This window comes from Lepidochelys kempii, chromosome 5 (assembly GCF_965140285.1).
Source record: "Lepidochelys kempii isolate rLepKem1 chromosome 5, rLepKem1.hap1, whole genome shotgun sequence".
Classification (NCBI taxonomy): Eukaryota; Metazoa; Chordata; order Testudines; family Cheloniidae; genus Lepidochelys; species Lepidochelys kempii.
The window spans coordinates 131,241,729-131,258,388 of NC_136384.1; the positions used below are offsets into that span (position 1 = coordinate 131,241,729).

Consider the following 16,660-nt stretch of genomic DNA (forward strand, 5'->3'; position numbering starts at 1 on the left):
CCCTTTCTTGAGTTGATACAACTAATTTAGAACCTTGGAAAGTGTGTTAGTAGCTTAACTTTTCCCCTTCATTGTGCATTCTTTTCATTTATTGGTAAGGAACTTCATTTGCCTGAATGCACAGCATTATATCAGCTTCTTTAGGTCTCAATGAAGTTCTTCTGGGACAGCTCCATTCTTAACTCATCTAAATAATGTCTCATCTGAAAATTTTGCCACCTCAGTACCTATTCCCCTTCCCTGATCATTCATAAGCATATTAAACAACACTGGACCTAGTACCGAACATTGAGACATTCTGCTGTTAACCTTTTGCCTGCATGAAAATTGACCATTTAATCCACGGGTCTTAAACTGGGGGTCTGGACCCTTCAGGGGGTCACGTGGTTATTACATGGGGGGTCACGAGCTGTCAGCCTCCACCCCAAACCCCACTTTGCCTCCAGCATTTATAATGGTGTTAAATATATAAAAAAGTGTTTTTAATTTATAAGAGGGGGTTGCTGATTTAATCCTATTCTTTGTTTTCTGTCTCCTCGCCAGTTTTTGATCCATAACAACACTTTGTTTCTCATCCCAGATCTGAAAGAAAGTCTTCTCACAGCCTTCTGTTATTTTAAGTCCCTTTCTGCAGACTCAGGAAGACCACACTGCACTGGTTCACATTCAGAAGTTTTCTGTGACAGCCAAAGGGCCAAAAATGTAGATTTAAAAAAAAAAAATTCTGCTAACCTAATAGGTAAGGCCCACTTGCCAATGAAAATATTATTGGCAAGTGCATTTGTCAAATGTATATTCCCAAAGCGGATTCAGTTTTCCACTGAACGCAAACATTTTTATTATACAAAAGCTTATTCTGTTTCCCATATTTCTAATTAATTTTGTAGTTATTTAGGTTTAGCACTACATTGCCTCTGCCCCAACCATAATTCTCATTACCTGAACTACAACGGTGACCCATTTTCAGATACTGCACTTAACTTTGATTATAGGCCTAAACATGTTCTCACTGAGTAATATGAACCCACCAATATCAAGTATTTTGAGATACACAAATCAAAGCATTACCATTAAATTCAGAAAAGTCACTGTGCTAATACAGTAGGCTGTATAACTACTACCCTCATCTCTTAAATTTTCCTACAAAAGGGTTTTAAGAAATTTGCAGGCTATATGGCTAATTTTGGGAAGATGTACTTCTGGAATAACAACCTTATATTTGAGGAAGAGGTACATGAAGAATTGAAAATGTGCACCACAAAGTACTGATTTTACAATTGGTTTCATGCATACATATTTCTGTTAGTAAATTGATGCTTCAACACACTAGCTTTGCCTTATTCATATAAACTGCTATAGATTCCTTATCTGGGTCTCAGAGATTTGCATACAAAGGTACACTAATTCTGTGTTTAATGAGATTTGTATAATTGATGGCACATGAAATCTTAATACAGAGCAGAGAACGACTGCCTCCAATGTGCTATTTGTCTAGTCAGGAATTGTAAAGTCTTTTTGTGGATTGTGTATGGCACAGCCATTGTACACGTAAAGGGAAACCATTCCAGTTCTTATCATCTCCAACAGAAGAGATCAAATCTATTTATGCTTTTATATCATTCTCACCTAATTGTCTCAACGTTTCTGGTTGTCCCAGACCAGTTAAGGTTGTTCTGGTGATGATTTACCTATGCCTTATGAGATTTTCAAATGTATGTTTAATCTTAACATTTCCTCAATTTCTAAGTGTTTTTAATATATATATATATATATATATATATACACATACATACACACACATAAAAAGCTACATAGTGCCTTTTTTTCAATGTATTTGTTTACCTTTAAGTTATTGGTATGTCCTTAACCTCAACAAAGTTGGTGTGTCTTGGATTTATGTATTTACATTGTTTATGAATGCACTGGGAACCATTCTAAGTTCTACAGCAGCTAGTTCCCAAACATGCCCTTCCCCATTTCAGAATTAGCCCAGTGTTCTAGATTTTACCAAGAGCTCTCAAATAAATCTCATTTGAAATTTCTAGTACAAAATGATTCTGAAGAGAAAACAGCAAAGATATAATTTTCTAAACATGATTAAAGCCTGGGTTGTTGTTTTTTCCTGAGTCTTATAACTCAAAAACAACTTCTTTCAATCAACGCACATTTGGGCCAAAAATTGTTTGCTGACCACAGACCACACATGGAAGATCTGAAGTGGGAATGACATATTTTGAGGATTTTAGAGGGGGTGGTACTGTCACATCAGGCTTATAATGGAAACCAAGTCTCAGTCTGTAATACAGTGAAAAGAAATCCACTATTTTCAATCCTACAACTAATTTCGAATTTGGACTATCAATATAATAAAACAATTTGAATACATGGTGCGAAGTCCTGGATAAAGAGACAACCAATAGAAAGACTAACCAGGTTCCTATAAAATGTATCATACCAAGTTGCAGCAGCAGCATTTTCTATCTCAAGCTGGTTCTCAACCAGGGTTCTGGGGTCCTTTAGGGGGCCGCAAGCAGGTTTTGGGGGGGCGCAAAGCAGGGCCAGTGTTAGACTTGCTGGGGCTCAGGGCAAGAAAGCTGAAGCCTCGCAGTGTAGGGCTGAAGCCCAGGGCTCCCAGCCCTGCCACTGGGGGCTGAAGCCGAAGCCTGAGCAACTTAGCTTTGTGGGGACCCCTGTGGCATGGGGCTCTGGGCAATTGCCTTGTCTGCTACCCCCTAATGCTGGCCCTGGCTTTTATATGCAGAAAAACAGTTGTGACACTGGTGGGCTGTGAAATTTTTAAAGCATGTTGGGGGGGGGGGGGAAGAGGGGCTCAGAAAGAAAAAGGTTGAGAACCCCTGTTCTATCTTGTTGTTTTTACTTTGGAAAGAATACATCCATAATGTGAAGTTACCAAACTTCACATCACCCTGCAACCTAACAGGAAAAGGTGAATTTCCATTTTCAAAACTAACCCATTATAACTTGAAAGAAGGAACATTTTCTTAAAATCTGACAACCCAAATATTAACCTTGTTTAGTTAAAATAATTCTCCCTACTCATCACCAAAATCCCACATTGAAAAAAACATGTTCTTCCATACATGTTCTTTCCAGCTTAGGAATTTCACAATATACACCACGAGAGACATGCTTATAAAAATTCAGTTTCTAAGATTCCTGTCTCCCAGTAAAATACTAACTTCAAGAGTGAAATACCTTTTTTATCAAATATTACAAACATTTACAATATTTCTCACTTTAAGACTTAGTGTGTAACAAATAGAATTCAAAAGCAGTTAGCATACCACCTTTGCAATGTTAATCAGTGCAGTTATGAGTTCTTACCCTGATACTATAGTTTAAACCCGCATACCGTCATGTGGTACGTGCACCACAGTTTGAGAACCAATTTACAGAATATATCCTCCAACAAATACAATACACAAAGCAACTGTGAGATTAACCCTCATTTTGCTGTTTGCTTAATTACTTCTATACAAACCCACCCAAATCTAGAGAAAGATAAGAAGAATTTATTGTATCACATGAGGAGACTGAGCTAGGATCTGGTGTGACAGACTAAAAGTTTGGCAACAGTCATAGAATCATAGAAGTGTAGGATTGGAAGGGACCTTGAGAGGTCATCTAGTCCTGCCTGCACCCAATGCAGGACCACATAATAACTAGACTATTCCTGACAGGTGTCTGACTTGTTCTTAAAAACCTCCAAAGACAGAGATTCCACAACCTCCCTAGGAAACTTGTTCCAGTGTTTAACAATCCGTCCTCTTACTCAAAATAAAAAAAATCTCAATACTAATGGACTCCTATAAGACAACTCAGCTAAATTAGCAAACCTTAAGGCAGAGTGAGGAGTGTGGACACCAGTCTCCATCCCACATACTCTAGTCCTGCATCAAAGTTACCTACCCTCTGGCTGGAAGCCTGTAACATTACTCCCCAAATTCTGAACTTTCCTACTGTGTTGTCTATGTCTGTCAAGACTGGATGTAGACACCTCTATTCCAGTATATCTTCAGAGATCTGCCTAATTTAAAAAGATTACTTCTATATCACTGGGACAACAAAGATCATCCCTCTTTAAGCAAAGGGAGATAGAAGATAACTTTTTGCCAGGTTAGGTGCTGAGGTTATCCCCTCAAGAAACAATAACCTGGATGAAATCTCTTATTACAAGGAGCTTCTTCAAGATCTTACATTCTAAACCAACTATTCACTTGCCAAAGTGAGAAAAAACCTCTCCATACAGACATACACGCTATTACATTTTTCTTTTCTTCCCAGATACATTCCGTTTTGCCTGTGTTCTTGTCTCCTTCCTTCTCATTGCTATTTTTGATTAATCCTTAACTATCCACTTACCTCCCTTACAACAATAAAAAATACAGAATGACAAGAGTACATATCTAAAGCATTTTCTCTACTTACGTACGTAACTTTTCTTAACCTTTCAAAATGTTTGCAGTGATTTGTTAATACAGCTGCATTCATTTCCTTTTCTACACTAAAGATTCAAATATTAAAAGTTCATAACCTGCCAAAGTTGCCAAAACGTCAGCTCGTCCCGAAGCAAGACCACAGCTACTAATCATATCCCCAAACACTAGTCCCAATGCAGAAAAAGACATGAAGACCTCTCCCTGAACCAAACATTCGCTTGAACCTGTTCTTCATCTTCCACCCCTCACAGTCGCAAGAAACCACTCTCCAAACATCTCCAAAACACGCCTGCATCCTCCTCACAGAAGCCTGCCACCCTCCTGCCGCCACACAGTCCCGGCCCTGACACATTGCTCCCCTCCTCTGAGCCACCTACAACACACCCCCTCTCCTCTGCCTGGACCCTTCCCACTGTGACATAGGCACGAACAGCTCTGTCTCCCCGCCACACGCCATGTGTGACTCTCCTTCCCCTGCCTTTACCTACAACCCCCCCCCCACACCCAGTCCCACCAGCCCTCTGACATCCACACCCCCACATTCCCCTCCCCCACAGGGACCTACCGACCCCAACACGCCGCCCCCCCAAGCTCCACCCGCGCCCTCCCAGCCCTCCACCCCCACGGACACGCCTGGCCCCCGTCCCCAGCCCCGGATGCCCCCGCCCCTACGTCCCCTCTCCCTGCCCGGCCTGGGCCCCCCGCCGCCAGGCGGCTGCAGCCCCCGCCCCGTCCCGGCACAGCGAGGAAGGAGGCCGGGACCAAACCCCAGGCAGGGAGTTTTCGCCCCATCAGGCCCCAGGCCGCTGCGCTCAGCAGCGGGGTAACCAGCCCCAGCCCCGTTCCTGGCGGCCGGGCCGGGCGGCGCTAGGCCGCGGCAGGCCCCTCCGCCTGCCCTGTGCGGGGCCGGGAGCCGCCGGCGGCCGGGGCCTGCCCGTAACGGCCACGGCCCCCTCCCCCATGACACTGCAAAGCTGCCCGGCCGCCGCCCTGGCCCCGGCCGCCCCGGGGCCTCCGCCGCCGCCGGCCCCCCCGCTCTCGGCGGCGCCGCCATGACGATCCCGCTGGCCGGCGGGTGCCCGCAGCCGGCAGGCCCCGGCCCTCACCTTCATGTCGGGACATCCTAGTTCAGAGGCGGCGGCCCAGGCCCGTCCCGGGCTCCCCTGGCTGCTCGGCGCCGCTCGGCCTGGGCCCCGCGCGCTAAGCCCGGCGCGGGCAGGGGGCGGCGGGCGCGGGGGGTCGGTTGCGGCGGCCCCGGCCTCTCCAGGGGGCGGATCCAGCAGCTTCCCGGGCGCCGTGACACGGTGACTCTCGTCGGGCCCCGCCGGCTCCTAGCGCCGCCCCCCGCCTCCTTCCCCTGGCCCCCGCTTCCGCTGCGCCGCGGCCGCTCGCGTCCCCGGGCTGGGTCTGGGCGCCTCCCGCTCCCGCTCCCGGCCACAGCGCCGCCGCCGCCGCCTCCGCCCAGCCCCCTCCCTCCCCCCGCCCGCCCGGCGGCCGCTGCATGCAGGGAGGAAGAGGAAATGCACGGCAGCGAGGGGGGCCGGGAGCGCCGGCACCGCCCCGCGCAGCCCGAGCTCCCCGCCCGCGGCCAGCTTCCGCCCCTGCCCCAGGGCGGCGGCCGGGCTGCGGCAGCCTCGAGCCCAGCCTGGGCTCCCCTGACTCCCCCGCCGGGGCCAGGACACAGTCGCCTTGCGCGGCGGGAGCAACGGGGCTGGGGCTGGCCGCAAGCAGGGGGGGCCCGGGCTGGAGAAGGGCCCAGCCAGAGCCCGCGCTGCAGAGCCCCCCCGCCAGGCGGCCAGGGCTCGAGGGGGGCTGGGATGAAAGCCCCTTCAAGCAAAGTGCGAAACCCGGCGGCAGCCAGGCTTTGGGGAGGGAGGGGGAGGGGGTCTTGTACTTTCCATGATCGTTGGGCCCAGCCATGTGATACACCAGCCTGCGGGAAGCCTGAGAAGCCCGGGTGCACCTCCGGAAGTGCAGGTGGAGTGGAGAACACGGAGCCCCCCCCCCGACCCACATGGCTCCCTGCCTGAAACTTTCCTCTTTCTTATAACCCAGCGGCTGGGCTGATGCAATGTAACGTTAACCTTTAACAAGCCAGAAAGGGGGAAGTTAAGGCTCCTGGTCCCTGTGCTATGATGCACATAGCAAAAGCCCCTTGCTGTGGTGTTTCTCAGCTAGGGAGCTCAGTATTGCTGGTTGTTAGGTGTACGTTGGCAACTACACAGGCTGATGCCGCAGCAACCTTAACTGGGGCATGTTCTGATATTTAAAAAATAAAATAAAATAAACGCTGCTGAGTAGCTTTAATGTAACATTAACGTAGCTTTTGCCTTTAACTTTGCATTTTTCAGAGAAAAGGAAAACGCCTCTGATTAATAGTAGCATCAATCATTCAAAGTGACCTTTTGTTAATGGGAGGGTGGGTTCAGATTTGGACTTGCAGACAGTTTTCTGCAAAGCAGAGTTAACAGGGCAACAACACATCCCTTTACACTGAGGTGGTTTCCAATCTTGGGAACCGAAAACAAGGCGCTTTTTTTTTTTTAAATAAAAAAATTTAGACGTTGCAGAATGCTGGAAAAGTTAAAAATAAACCCCCAAAGTGTTAGACGCACAGTTTTTTTTCACATCTGTGACATCCTTCTTTCTCTGCTAGTAAGGCATTATGTTTGGATGATTGTACATCTCAGTGGTACACCCAAAACAGCCTGATAGTAGCTGTGTCCTTGTGCCTAGTCTACCAGTCTTCTTTCTTGGCTCTTGAGCAGTGAAATATGCAGTGATGTCATAAAGAGGGTGGGGAATCATTAATCTCAGTTTAAAAAAACCTAGCAAATACTACTGAGCATGCTGAAAACTGATTTTTTTTAATCAGTTAATTTTATTATTCATTCCAACCAATTTTTAATCACACTTGGTCAAGGACACAGGGCCAGCCATAGTGGTAGGGGGAGAAGTGAGCAAAATCTTTCTGTCAACCATCTCCAAAAACAAAACCATTTTTAACTGTTTCTTGTCCTCCATGGTCATGTACCACTATGCATTAAGCTGAATATCCCAAATATTTATAAATTAAATATATATTGCCAACCCCAAACATTAAGTCATGAGTCAGATGCCCAAAATAATTGGCTTGCAAAGAATTACATTATAATGATCACTTTGTCTTTAGAAGGAGGCACCTACACTTAATTTGCATGATCATCTCATTTCCAAACTTTGACATACAATTAACCTTTTAAAAATACAACCAGAAATGCAAAGCCTCCCCATTGAGTATTTTAGCACAGTCCTGTCTCTCTGTTCTGGCCCATCCCTGAATATCTCCCACCCACTATACCTATAGCCATCTCCCCCAAAGTCTCCTTTGCTCCTTTCCCCTCATACTTTTGAGTCAGTCTCCCTTCTGTACCCCACATTCTCTGGCACCCCAGTCAACCTCACATTCTCCTGTTCCTTCTGTTTACTTCCTGCCCTAAATACCCCTACACCCCACATTGTCCAGCAATGCCCATCAATATGCCCTACTTCCCCTTTCCTCCTCATTTATTCTCCTGCACTCCCTCCTGTATTCTCCATCACCCTACTGGCCATCCTCCCTAAAGGTAGCTTAGCTTCAGTCTCACTGAAAACAATGGGGGGGGGGGAGAGAAGAGAGGGACAGAATGGTGCCCATCGGGCATCCTCAGCCACATGCAGAAGCTCAAGGGAAATGGTGGCCATTTTGACTGAGGGCAGCCTCAGGCTTCAGTGCTCTTTGAAATGATGGGAGGTGGTGGTCCCTGTCAAATGCAAAAATCTGCCAGGACCCTGAAGAAAGTTATGAACTTCTCTCTCTCTCTCTCACACACACACACACAAAACCACAAACACAAAAGGTGAGCCAAATGAGAGTTGATGGCTCAGGGGTAACCAGATGTCCCTTAAAACCAGGATTCCAGGACCCATTTGTCAATTTTACATCAAATGGTGTTTTGTCCTACATTTTGTCAACACATCGGCCACCTGAAGGAGCTGCTCTGTGTATCTCTAACATAGTCTTGTGGCCGAGACATCGCACTGGGCCTCAGGAGATTTGGGTTCAGTTCTTGACTCTGCCACAGGTTCACTAGGTGACCTTAGGAAAGGTCATTTAATCTCTCTAGGCCTCAATTCCTCATCTGTAAAATGGAGATTAATAATCCTTCCAGTTTCTTTGAATACTAATCATGTGGATCCCACTCATGGTATATATATATATATATATATATATATACACACACCCCTCATATGTGGGTCCAGAAACTTTTTGGCCAGCAATGTCCAGTGGAGCTGTCCTCACACCCCACCCAGGGGGGTAAGGAAAGTGCAGCCCCACCCAATATTCAGTTCCCTCTCACCACCTGCATCAGAACTCAGGGCTCATCTATGCTTAAAACGCTACAGCAACACCTAGCACTTTATATGCAGAGATTTAGGTCAGTTTAACTACTCTGCTCAAGGGTGTGGATTTTTCCACACCCCTAACCAACGTATTTAAACAAAGTTAATTTTCTAGCATAAACCAGGTCTCGGTGATGTCCACCCCACTCCCTGTAGAAGATTCTGAAATTAAAACTATTTCCAGTAGTTAGTTCAGTTTAGTATTGTTAGATACTGTTAAAACACTTTCCTGCCCTCATGGCAGTATCTTTGCTATTTTAGGCAGAGGGCTAAATATTTCATTTATATTGCAAATCAACTGAAATAAAAATATTGTATGTTGCTAGTTCATTAGTTTCTTAAATTGCTAAAGGGGCTGTTTTGTACTTGTCTCTTCACTTTTCTAATTGTATAACTATTAAGAACAAATCAAGAGGCATGCCTGCACAAGGCTCAAGAGGCCCCTGCCATAAATTATGAAGACAAAATTAAGTTGTTCACAGAACTCCACATTTCCTTCTGACCTGCACCTCTAATACCACTCAAAGCACTCCCTGCAGCAAATCACATAGAAAAGTGCATCTTGTTCTGATGGTCAATAGACTTGAACAATTTTGAACCAGGAGGGGAAGACTGTTCCAGAGCAGAGGGCCCCACACAGAATGCTCTGCTACAATCTCCTCTCCCAAAGGAGAGGGGAACTAGCTCTAATGGTCAGTAGAATGTCAGCTCTTACACAGAGACTTTCTGTACTAAGAGGTTTCACATTTAGAGCATTAGATCCCCAAAGACAGGTTCAGGAGTTCATTAACATCCTTGCTATGAGAACGCCACAAAAACAAAAATCAGGAATTAGCCTGCGCTATATTTGCAGCCAACACCACTGTTAGCTATATTGAACATCCACAAATCAAGAAAGCCAAAATGCTTCCACTAGGCTATACTATTCAATTTGGGTTTGCAGTGCTCCTAAGTCACCAAGGCCTGCTCTAGGCTACAAAGTTAGGTAGAGTCTTGTGTCATCCTGTGTTTTTATCTGCACTCATATGTGTCTCCAGCGGACGTAAGTGCTTGGTTTCACCTCCCTGAATGGTGTAGATTCACAGCCAACCTACCAAGGTCAATGCAGTATGAGCGTAGACAAGGCATTATCTGTGTCAACCCTAACAGTTTTCCAGATGCTGTCCTACAATGCCGCATTCCCTGCAACAGTGACCCCTCTGGTCACAATTTTAAACTTCACGCGGCCCACAGGTCAGAGAAGCCCTCCCCCTTAAGCCCTCTGCATGTTTTTCAAATATCTTTCTCATTAGCGAGCACACCTAGCAGCTCTCCCTTGTTGTGTGCAACTTCCCAACGAAACATGGTGGCTCCACACACACACACCATTCACTCTGGCCTGGAGTGGACAGGAGGTATTGATCTCCTGGGCCTGTGTGGGAGAAGAGACTGGGTAATCACAGTTACAGACCATGTGTAGAAACGAGGGCATCTATAAACAGTTTACACAGGGGCCATAGGCAAAGTGGTACAACAGGGATCAGCCGCAGTGACACATGAAAGCAAAGAAACTTTGCCAGGGATACCACAAGGCCAGGGAGCACAATAGATCTGGTGCTGTCCTGCAAACATGCCGTTTCTACAAGAAACTGCATGCCATACTTGTCAGCACCTCACAGATCATTGTGTATACCTTGGAGGAGCCCAAGACAGATCCCTGCCATGAACAATGAGGAGTAAGTGGAAGAGAAGAAGTAGGGAGACATGGGGGGGGGGGCGGGGACAGGACACGACTCCAGTTATGCTGAGAACCAGGATCTGTTTGAGACTCTGCCAGTCTAGCCAGTCCTGCCAGCTGGGCATGGATAAACCTGATGAAGGGGAAAGGAACTCTGGTAAATGTGTAAATGCATTTTTCCATACAAAGTTTAAATGTAAAGATAGCACCCAGCCCCACCCCAAGCTAACAAGACAAAGGTATCAACTTCTCATTGTTTTACTCATTCAAGAAGAGGTACAAACACAGGCAGAGTTGGCATCTGCTTTTCATTCCCCTGTTGGGTTAGGTGGGAAGTGGGGCATGCACAGCAGTTTATGTCCAGAGAGCTGTACCTTATACCCTCCTGAGAGATCTCAGGACATTCACGGAGATCCTCGGAAATCCTCTCCCGCAGGTTTCCAGGGATGGCTGCCTTATTTCTTCCTCCATGGTAGGGCATTTTCCCACACTACTCTGCTGTGAGTTCAACAGGAGCCATTTCAGTAGATAGGCTAGTGGTATAGAGGCCAGGGCAGCTTTGGGATGCCAGTAGCAACTGACTTCTTTAGGCCTTTACCCTCAGGAGTGAGACATCAGCTCAAACCACCACCACCTGTGGAAAATAGCACCAGTACTGTATTGCCCTACACACGGCATAGGGACTGAAAGCCCCTCCTTGGCCTTGGCAGGCCATACTCACCATGGCTGGGGCTGGAGAGCAGTGTCGTGCCAAGGGACTCCCTCCAACATAAGCATAGTTGGACGTCTATACTGGTGGTGGGAAGAAGAGAGAAGGAGTTTGATATTATTAATCATAGGTACAAGTCTTACTTCTTTCCCAAAAATCCTAACACCCTCCAATTTTCATTATTTTTAGAGGTTCCTGGGTTTTTGGGGTTTCAGGATTTTTAGAGGTACTAGGGCTTTTGGGGTATCAGGTATTTCCTAGAAAGTGTTCTGTGGCTTTTGGGGCTTCAGATTTTTAGATATGCTGGGGTCTACTCACCACAGTGGTGCCTCCTGCAGGCCATCCTGGGGATTAGCTCTGCCAGCCTGTACACCCTCTCTAGCTGGTGCCTCTCCTACCATCCTCTCCACCTGCAGACCCACCTCAGTCTAGGAACCACACTGTCCTCTTCATGACTCCAACCTCTGGTTTTGTCATTGTCCATATTTCCCTGCTTCTGGGGTTCAGTCCATTATTCTGGCCAGTTTCCCAGTAGTGAATGAGGCAAGGGGGTGTCCCAGGCCTGCTCACTACTCTAGATCCTAACTAAAGGACTCTGTAGACAGCAGGCTCCTACTGTGTCTCTTTAAACTCAATGTGGCATCAATTCTCTAGGCCACTTTCCTGAGGCCCCAGCACCTTCTTCACAGGGTATTCAGCCAGTGAGTCCTAACAGTCAGCCAGAAGCTCCCTCTTGCTCCTTGCCAGTAACCGCACAGTCCAAGGTGCTACCCTTTCTGCAACCTGCTAAAAACAAAGTCCCCACTTCTATCAGCTCCCCCACAGTTACTAACTCTGCTCTGCCCTGCAGCTCCTTTTGTATTAGCCTGCTGGGCCCTGATTGGCTGCTCCGTGCAGCCTCTTGGCCAGTTGGCTGCATGCCGCACAGACTCTCTAGGCCACTTGGAGGACTCACCTCCACTCCACTGCTCCTTTCTGTAATGAGGTGTAGTGGGCCCATGAGGCCTTCATTAGTCCCTTCCACTCTTGTGTGGGGTGAACATCCCATCACATGAGGCTTTTGGGATTTCCTGAGGTGCCTGGCCTTTTGAGGATTTGCTCAGATTCTGAGGCTTTCAGGTTTTTTGGAGGTGTGGGACTTTGGTGGGTTTTTTGGATATACAGGGGCTTTTGGAGTTTCCAGAGGTGCTGGGGTTTGTGCTTTTCAGAAATGACAGGGTTTGGGTTTTTTTTGGAAGTGCTGGTGCTTTAGGTTTTTTTTTTAAGTGTTAGGGTTTAGGGTGTTTTTGGAGGTTCCAGAGTTTTGGGGATGTGCCTGGGATTTGGGGATTTTCAGATGCGTTGGAGATTTGGTGGTTTTTGGAGACATTGGGTCTTTTGGAATTTTTAAGGATTTTTGAAGGTGCTGGGTTTTTTGGGTTTTTTTTGATTTTCAGAATTTTCACAGGTGTCAGGGATTTTTGTGTTTTGGGATTTCCAGAGGTGCTTGGGATTGGGGATTTTCAGAGGTGCCAGCGCTTTAGAGGTTTTCAGAGGTTTCGTGCATTTTGAGGGTTTTGGATTTTGGGAGTTGCCGGAGCTTTGGGGATTTTCAGAGTACCTGGGCTTTTGGGATTTTTGGAATTGCCAGGACTTTGGGGATTTTCAGGATTTTGGGAGGTGCCTTGGAATTTGGTATTTTCGGAGGAGTGAGGGTTTTTTTTTTTTTTTATTTTGCAGAGGTGCTGGTGCTTTTGTGGTTTGGGGATTTTTGGAGGTGCTGGGGTTTTGGAGGGTTTGAGGATTTTCAGAGGTGCCATGGCTTTTGAGGTTTCAGGATTTTTGAAGGTGCTATGACTTTTGGCTTTTTCAGAGATACAGAGGCTTTTGGGGTTCTGACAGGTGCTGGGGCTTTTGGGATTTTTGGAGGTACTTGAAGTTTTGGAAGTGCCGATGCTTCTGGGTTTTCAGAGGTGGGCTCACAATTTTTCAGAGGAGCCAAGTCTTTTTTTTGTTTTTGGAGGCGCCAGATATATCAGGATTTTTGGAGATGCTGGGACTTATGCGATTTTCAGAAGTGCCAGGGCTTTGGGGATCTTCTGAGGTGTCAGGGACTTGTGGTTTTGGAATTTTTGGAGGTGCTGGGGCTTTTGGGATTTTCAGAAGTGCCAGGATATGCATCAAAGTTTTAATCCATTAGCTAAAAACTGCGCTTCTGCTTACCATTGTTAGTTTCCAACTAAGATTACTCCGCATAAAGACTCTGCCAGGGACTTTGCATATAGGTTATGTTGAGGTATGCACTGACTCACAGGCAGCTGCTCTTTGCAATTTAGCTAGCAAGTGTGAAACCAGCTGGTTAGAATGGGGACCAGATGAACTAATGCCTTTTGTATATTGTATTTGCCCAGGCATGAATGAAGGAATGGTGATTTTCAGACTGCTAACTAGTGTTTTTGTAATATATGGCAGGGAACTTTAAACAATAAATCCCTGCCTGCTCCCCCTCCCCACACACTAGTTTCCATTAATGCAGAGATGATACAAAAGATTTTTCAGCAAGGAAAATTGCAATTAAACACTATGGGCCAGATTTTAAAATCTGCTGCAGTCATAGTTGAAACTTTGGAGCCTAATCTCATTGTCAGAAGGGATTTAAGCACTTGGGAGTCTAAATCCTATAATTGATGAAATTTAAACTCCTAAATCCCTTTTAAAAGTGCAGTGTGGCTCCTAAATCAGTCAGGTGTTACAATGCTGAGTGCAACAACACCTAATCACCTTTACAGATCTGGGATTGAGGCAAAGATTCAAGAATGGGAGTTTAACAGCATTGTTTTGATTTACATTATAGTAGCAGCTGGAGGCCCCAATCAGGGAGGCAAGAAGAGGACAGTCCCTGCCCCAAAGAGCCTACATCTAAACATATGACAAGAAACCTTAAGATCTTGTTAAGTTCCTAAATAAGTGACCTGATTTTCACATGTGGCCACCAGCGCCTGTTGACTTTAAATTGATGGGTGCTCAGAACTCCTATTAATCTATGCTGAAAAGCAGCATTTCCATGGCAAATGTTTCAGTTCATTCCCTTCCCCTTCTTTCCCTGTCCCGCCCTACACCCCAACTATCCAGGATAACATTTTGGGAGTTTACCTCAGGCTGATAACAGACTTTTATATGTAGACTAAAATAACAGTTGCAGCTGCTCCCCTGTATATTTTGAATCTGACCAGTTCATTAACCATGGACGACTGATTCGCTAATCCACTTTGTCACCACTGTCAGAACCTAGAAAGAATAAATTCTACATCTCTTTAACCCCATTTTTTCTGCACATTGCTGCAAAGCACCTAACTTGGCTCATCCTCATCTATATGTAGTCACCACTGCACCTGTGCACTCCCATGGGAAAAACAAGTCTAGTAAATGAAGATGTTATATTGATTTTTCCCGCTCAGACACTGGTTGCTTGTCTATAGGGGAAATTTACCAGTATAATTATACCTCTATAGTTTATACTGGTATAACTCCCTGTATAGACACTTATTCTAGAAAGAGTATCTTTTTCCAGTTTAGTTTATACTAGAATCAGAATGACCATATGGGAAGTTATACCAGTATAATTAGGCTCACGGTAAATTTCTCTCTGTAGTAAAGCCCTGAGTGGCTGATCAGTTTCCTGTTTCATTTGATTATAGGCAGAGGGGGTAGCAACACATATAGCAAAGGTTACCCCATGCATGGTAAGACCCTATTTTAGTTGCTTATCACTTTGTCAAGCTAATTGTTGGGGTTGAAATTACCTAGGGCAGGTATCTGTTTCAGGCTGATTTTTTAAGTTTCAGTTAAAATTAAGCAGTTTATGAGAACAAGATTAGGGAAAAATACATTGTTTTGCCCATGTTAAAAGAAGTAACGAGTTCAAGATGTGTTAGCCTCAGTCCCTTGAACAAGTGCAGAGCTTTGTTTATTGCTGTCTATAGGTCTATCTTATGAAATTCAAAGGAGTCAGTCATCCAGGAAGGGAAAGACTGACTGACTCCCAGCTGTCTCAGGTAGGGTACCCTCACTGAGAGCACCTTCCTGAACATGGGAGGGTTTCAACAGGCCACATAGGAGCACTTTGTATGGATAGTGTTCTTGGCTGATCCAGTCACCTCTTACCTTCTCCTTGATAGGCAGTTCAGTCTATTTGGCTTAAGGCAAGTTTTCCAGACCTTTAATCATTCTTGTATCTCTTTTCTGAACTCCCTCCAGTTTTTCAACACACCCTGTGAAGTGTAAACCTCAAAACTGGACACAATAGTCCGGGAGAGTGCTCATCAGTACCATACAGAAATAATATCACTTCTGTGCTCACATGTGCTATGCAGCTGTTCATACAGCCAAGGATTGCATTAGACAATAGCTCATGTATGTGTACAGAAGTATTTGTTTTCCTGAATTGATAGACAAATACATGACTTGCCTTGAAGAGCCTGGACTTACTCATGTCCTGGTAATTTTCTGCATTTATTCTGTAGTTTAATTATGGTTGGAAATTGTTTAACTGCCAGTAGAAGGTAAAAGTTTTAAATCTGTGATGGAACATCAAGCTCAATGGAAATACTTGCATATAAAGTCTCTCTGATGACACTGTAGTTTTTCAGAATAAATTTGATTTCAGGGACCCTCTCAGATTTCTATTAAACTTATTTTTCAACAGAGGGGAAAAATACATTAAAAAGCATTTATTAAAATAAAATTTAAATACAAGTTTATTGCCCCCTAAAAAGCTCTCAAATTTGGAGACTATAAATTTAATAAAATCATAGAACAAATTTTGTCTTGCATGCTAAAAATTGTTTAAGTTATAGGAGAAATACCAATAGTTATTTGGATACTTGTGCCTATCTGTAAAGTACAGTATGTGTTTCACTGATTTCATGGCACACAAGGCCTCCATCTGATATACATCTGGTGTTAACTCCATTGTTTTACTATTGCAAACAACAGAACAATTAGTGAAAGGTAAGACAGATTTTAGATTCCTCTAAACTACTACACAAATCTTTAGCTGTTCTGCACTTCAGTTGCATTGTATTTTTTCAGCTGGTAGGGGAATGGTTGTTTTGTAGGGCTGAATCGTAAGTGTGGAGGAAGGGTAAAGGACGAACAGGTCTGGGTATTTTTCTGCAGGAAGGCCACCAACAAGAACGTTTCTTCAGCCCATCCAGATCTAGTTAAGGTAAGAGCTACACTATGTTGACTACATTTGTTTTGATCTGTCTGATGCAAAATTGCTTCTCCATTTGCCACAAAGCTGAGGTTGGGTGAAGCTGGAGGAAAAAACCCCAGACATTTTGAAATGAAGACGGGTCTGGATGTTCCACT

The 16,660-nt window shown here is 45.2% G+C and overlaps 1 protein-coding gene across 2 annotated transcripts in view; it reads right to left on the reverse strand.

The window, feature by feature from the left end:
• KCMF1 (potassium channel modulatory factor 1) overlaps positions 1-5,893 on the reverse strand; it is a 68,698-nt gene extending 62,805 nt beyond the window's left edge. The window contains exon 1 of one of the 2 annotated variants that reach the window (XM_073345912.2): positions 5,567-5,893. In XM_073345912.2, the coding sequence (XP_073202013.1) occupies positions 5,567-5,582 (16 nt within the window). In that variant the 5' untranslated portion in view covers positions 5,583-5,893. The remainder of the gene's footprint in view (positions 1-5,566) is intronic. The other variant, XM_073345911.2, reaches the window with a different exon arrangement.
• Between the last annotated feature and the right edge of the window lie 10,767 nt (positions 5,894-16,660).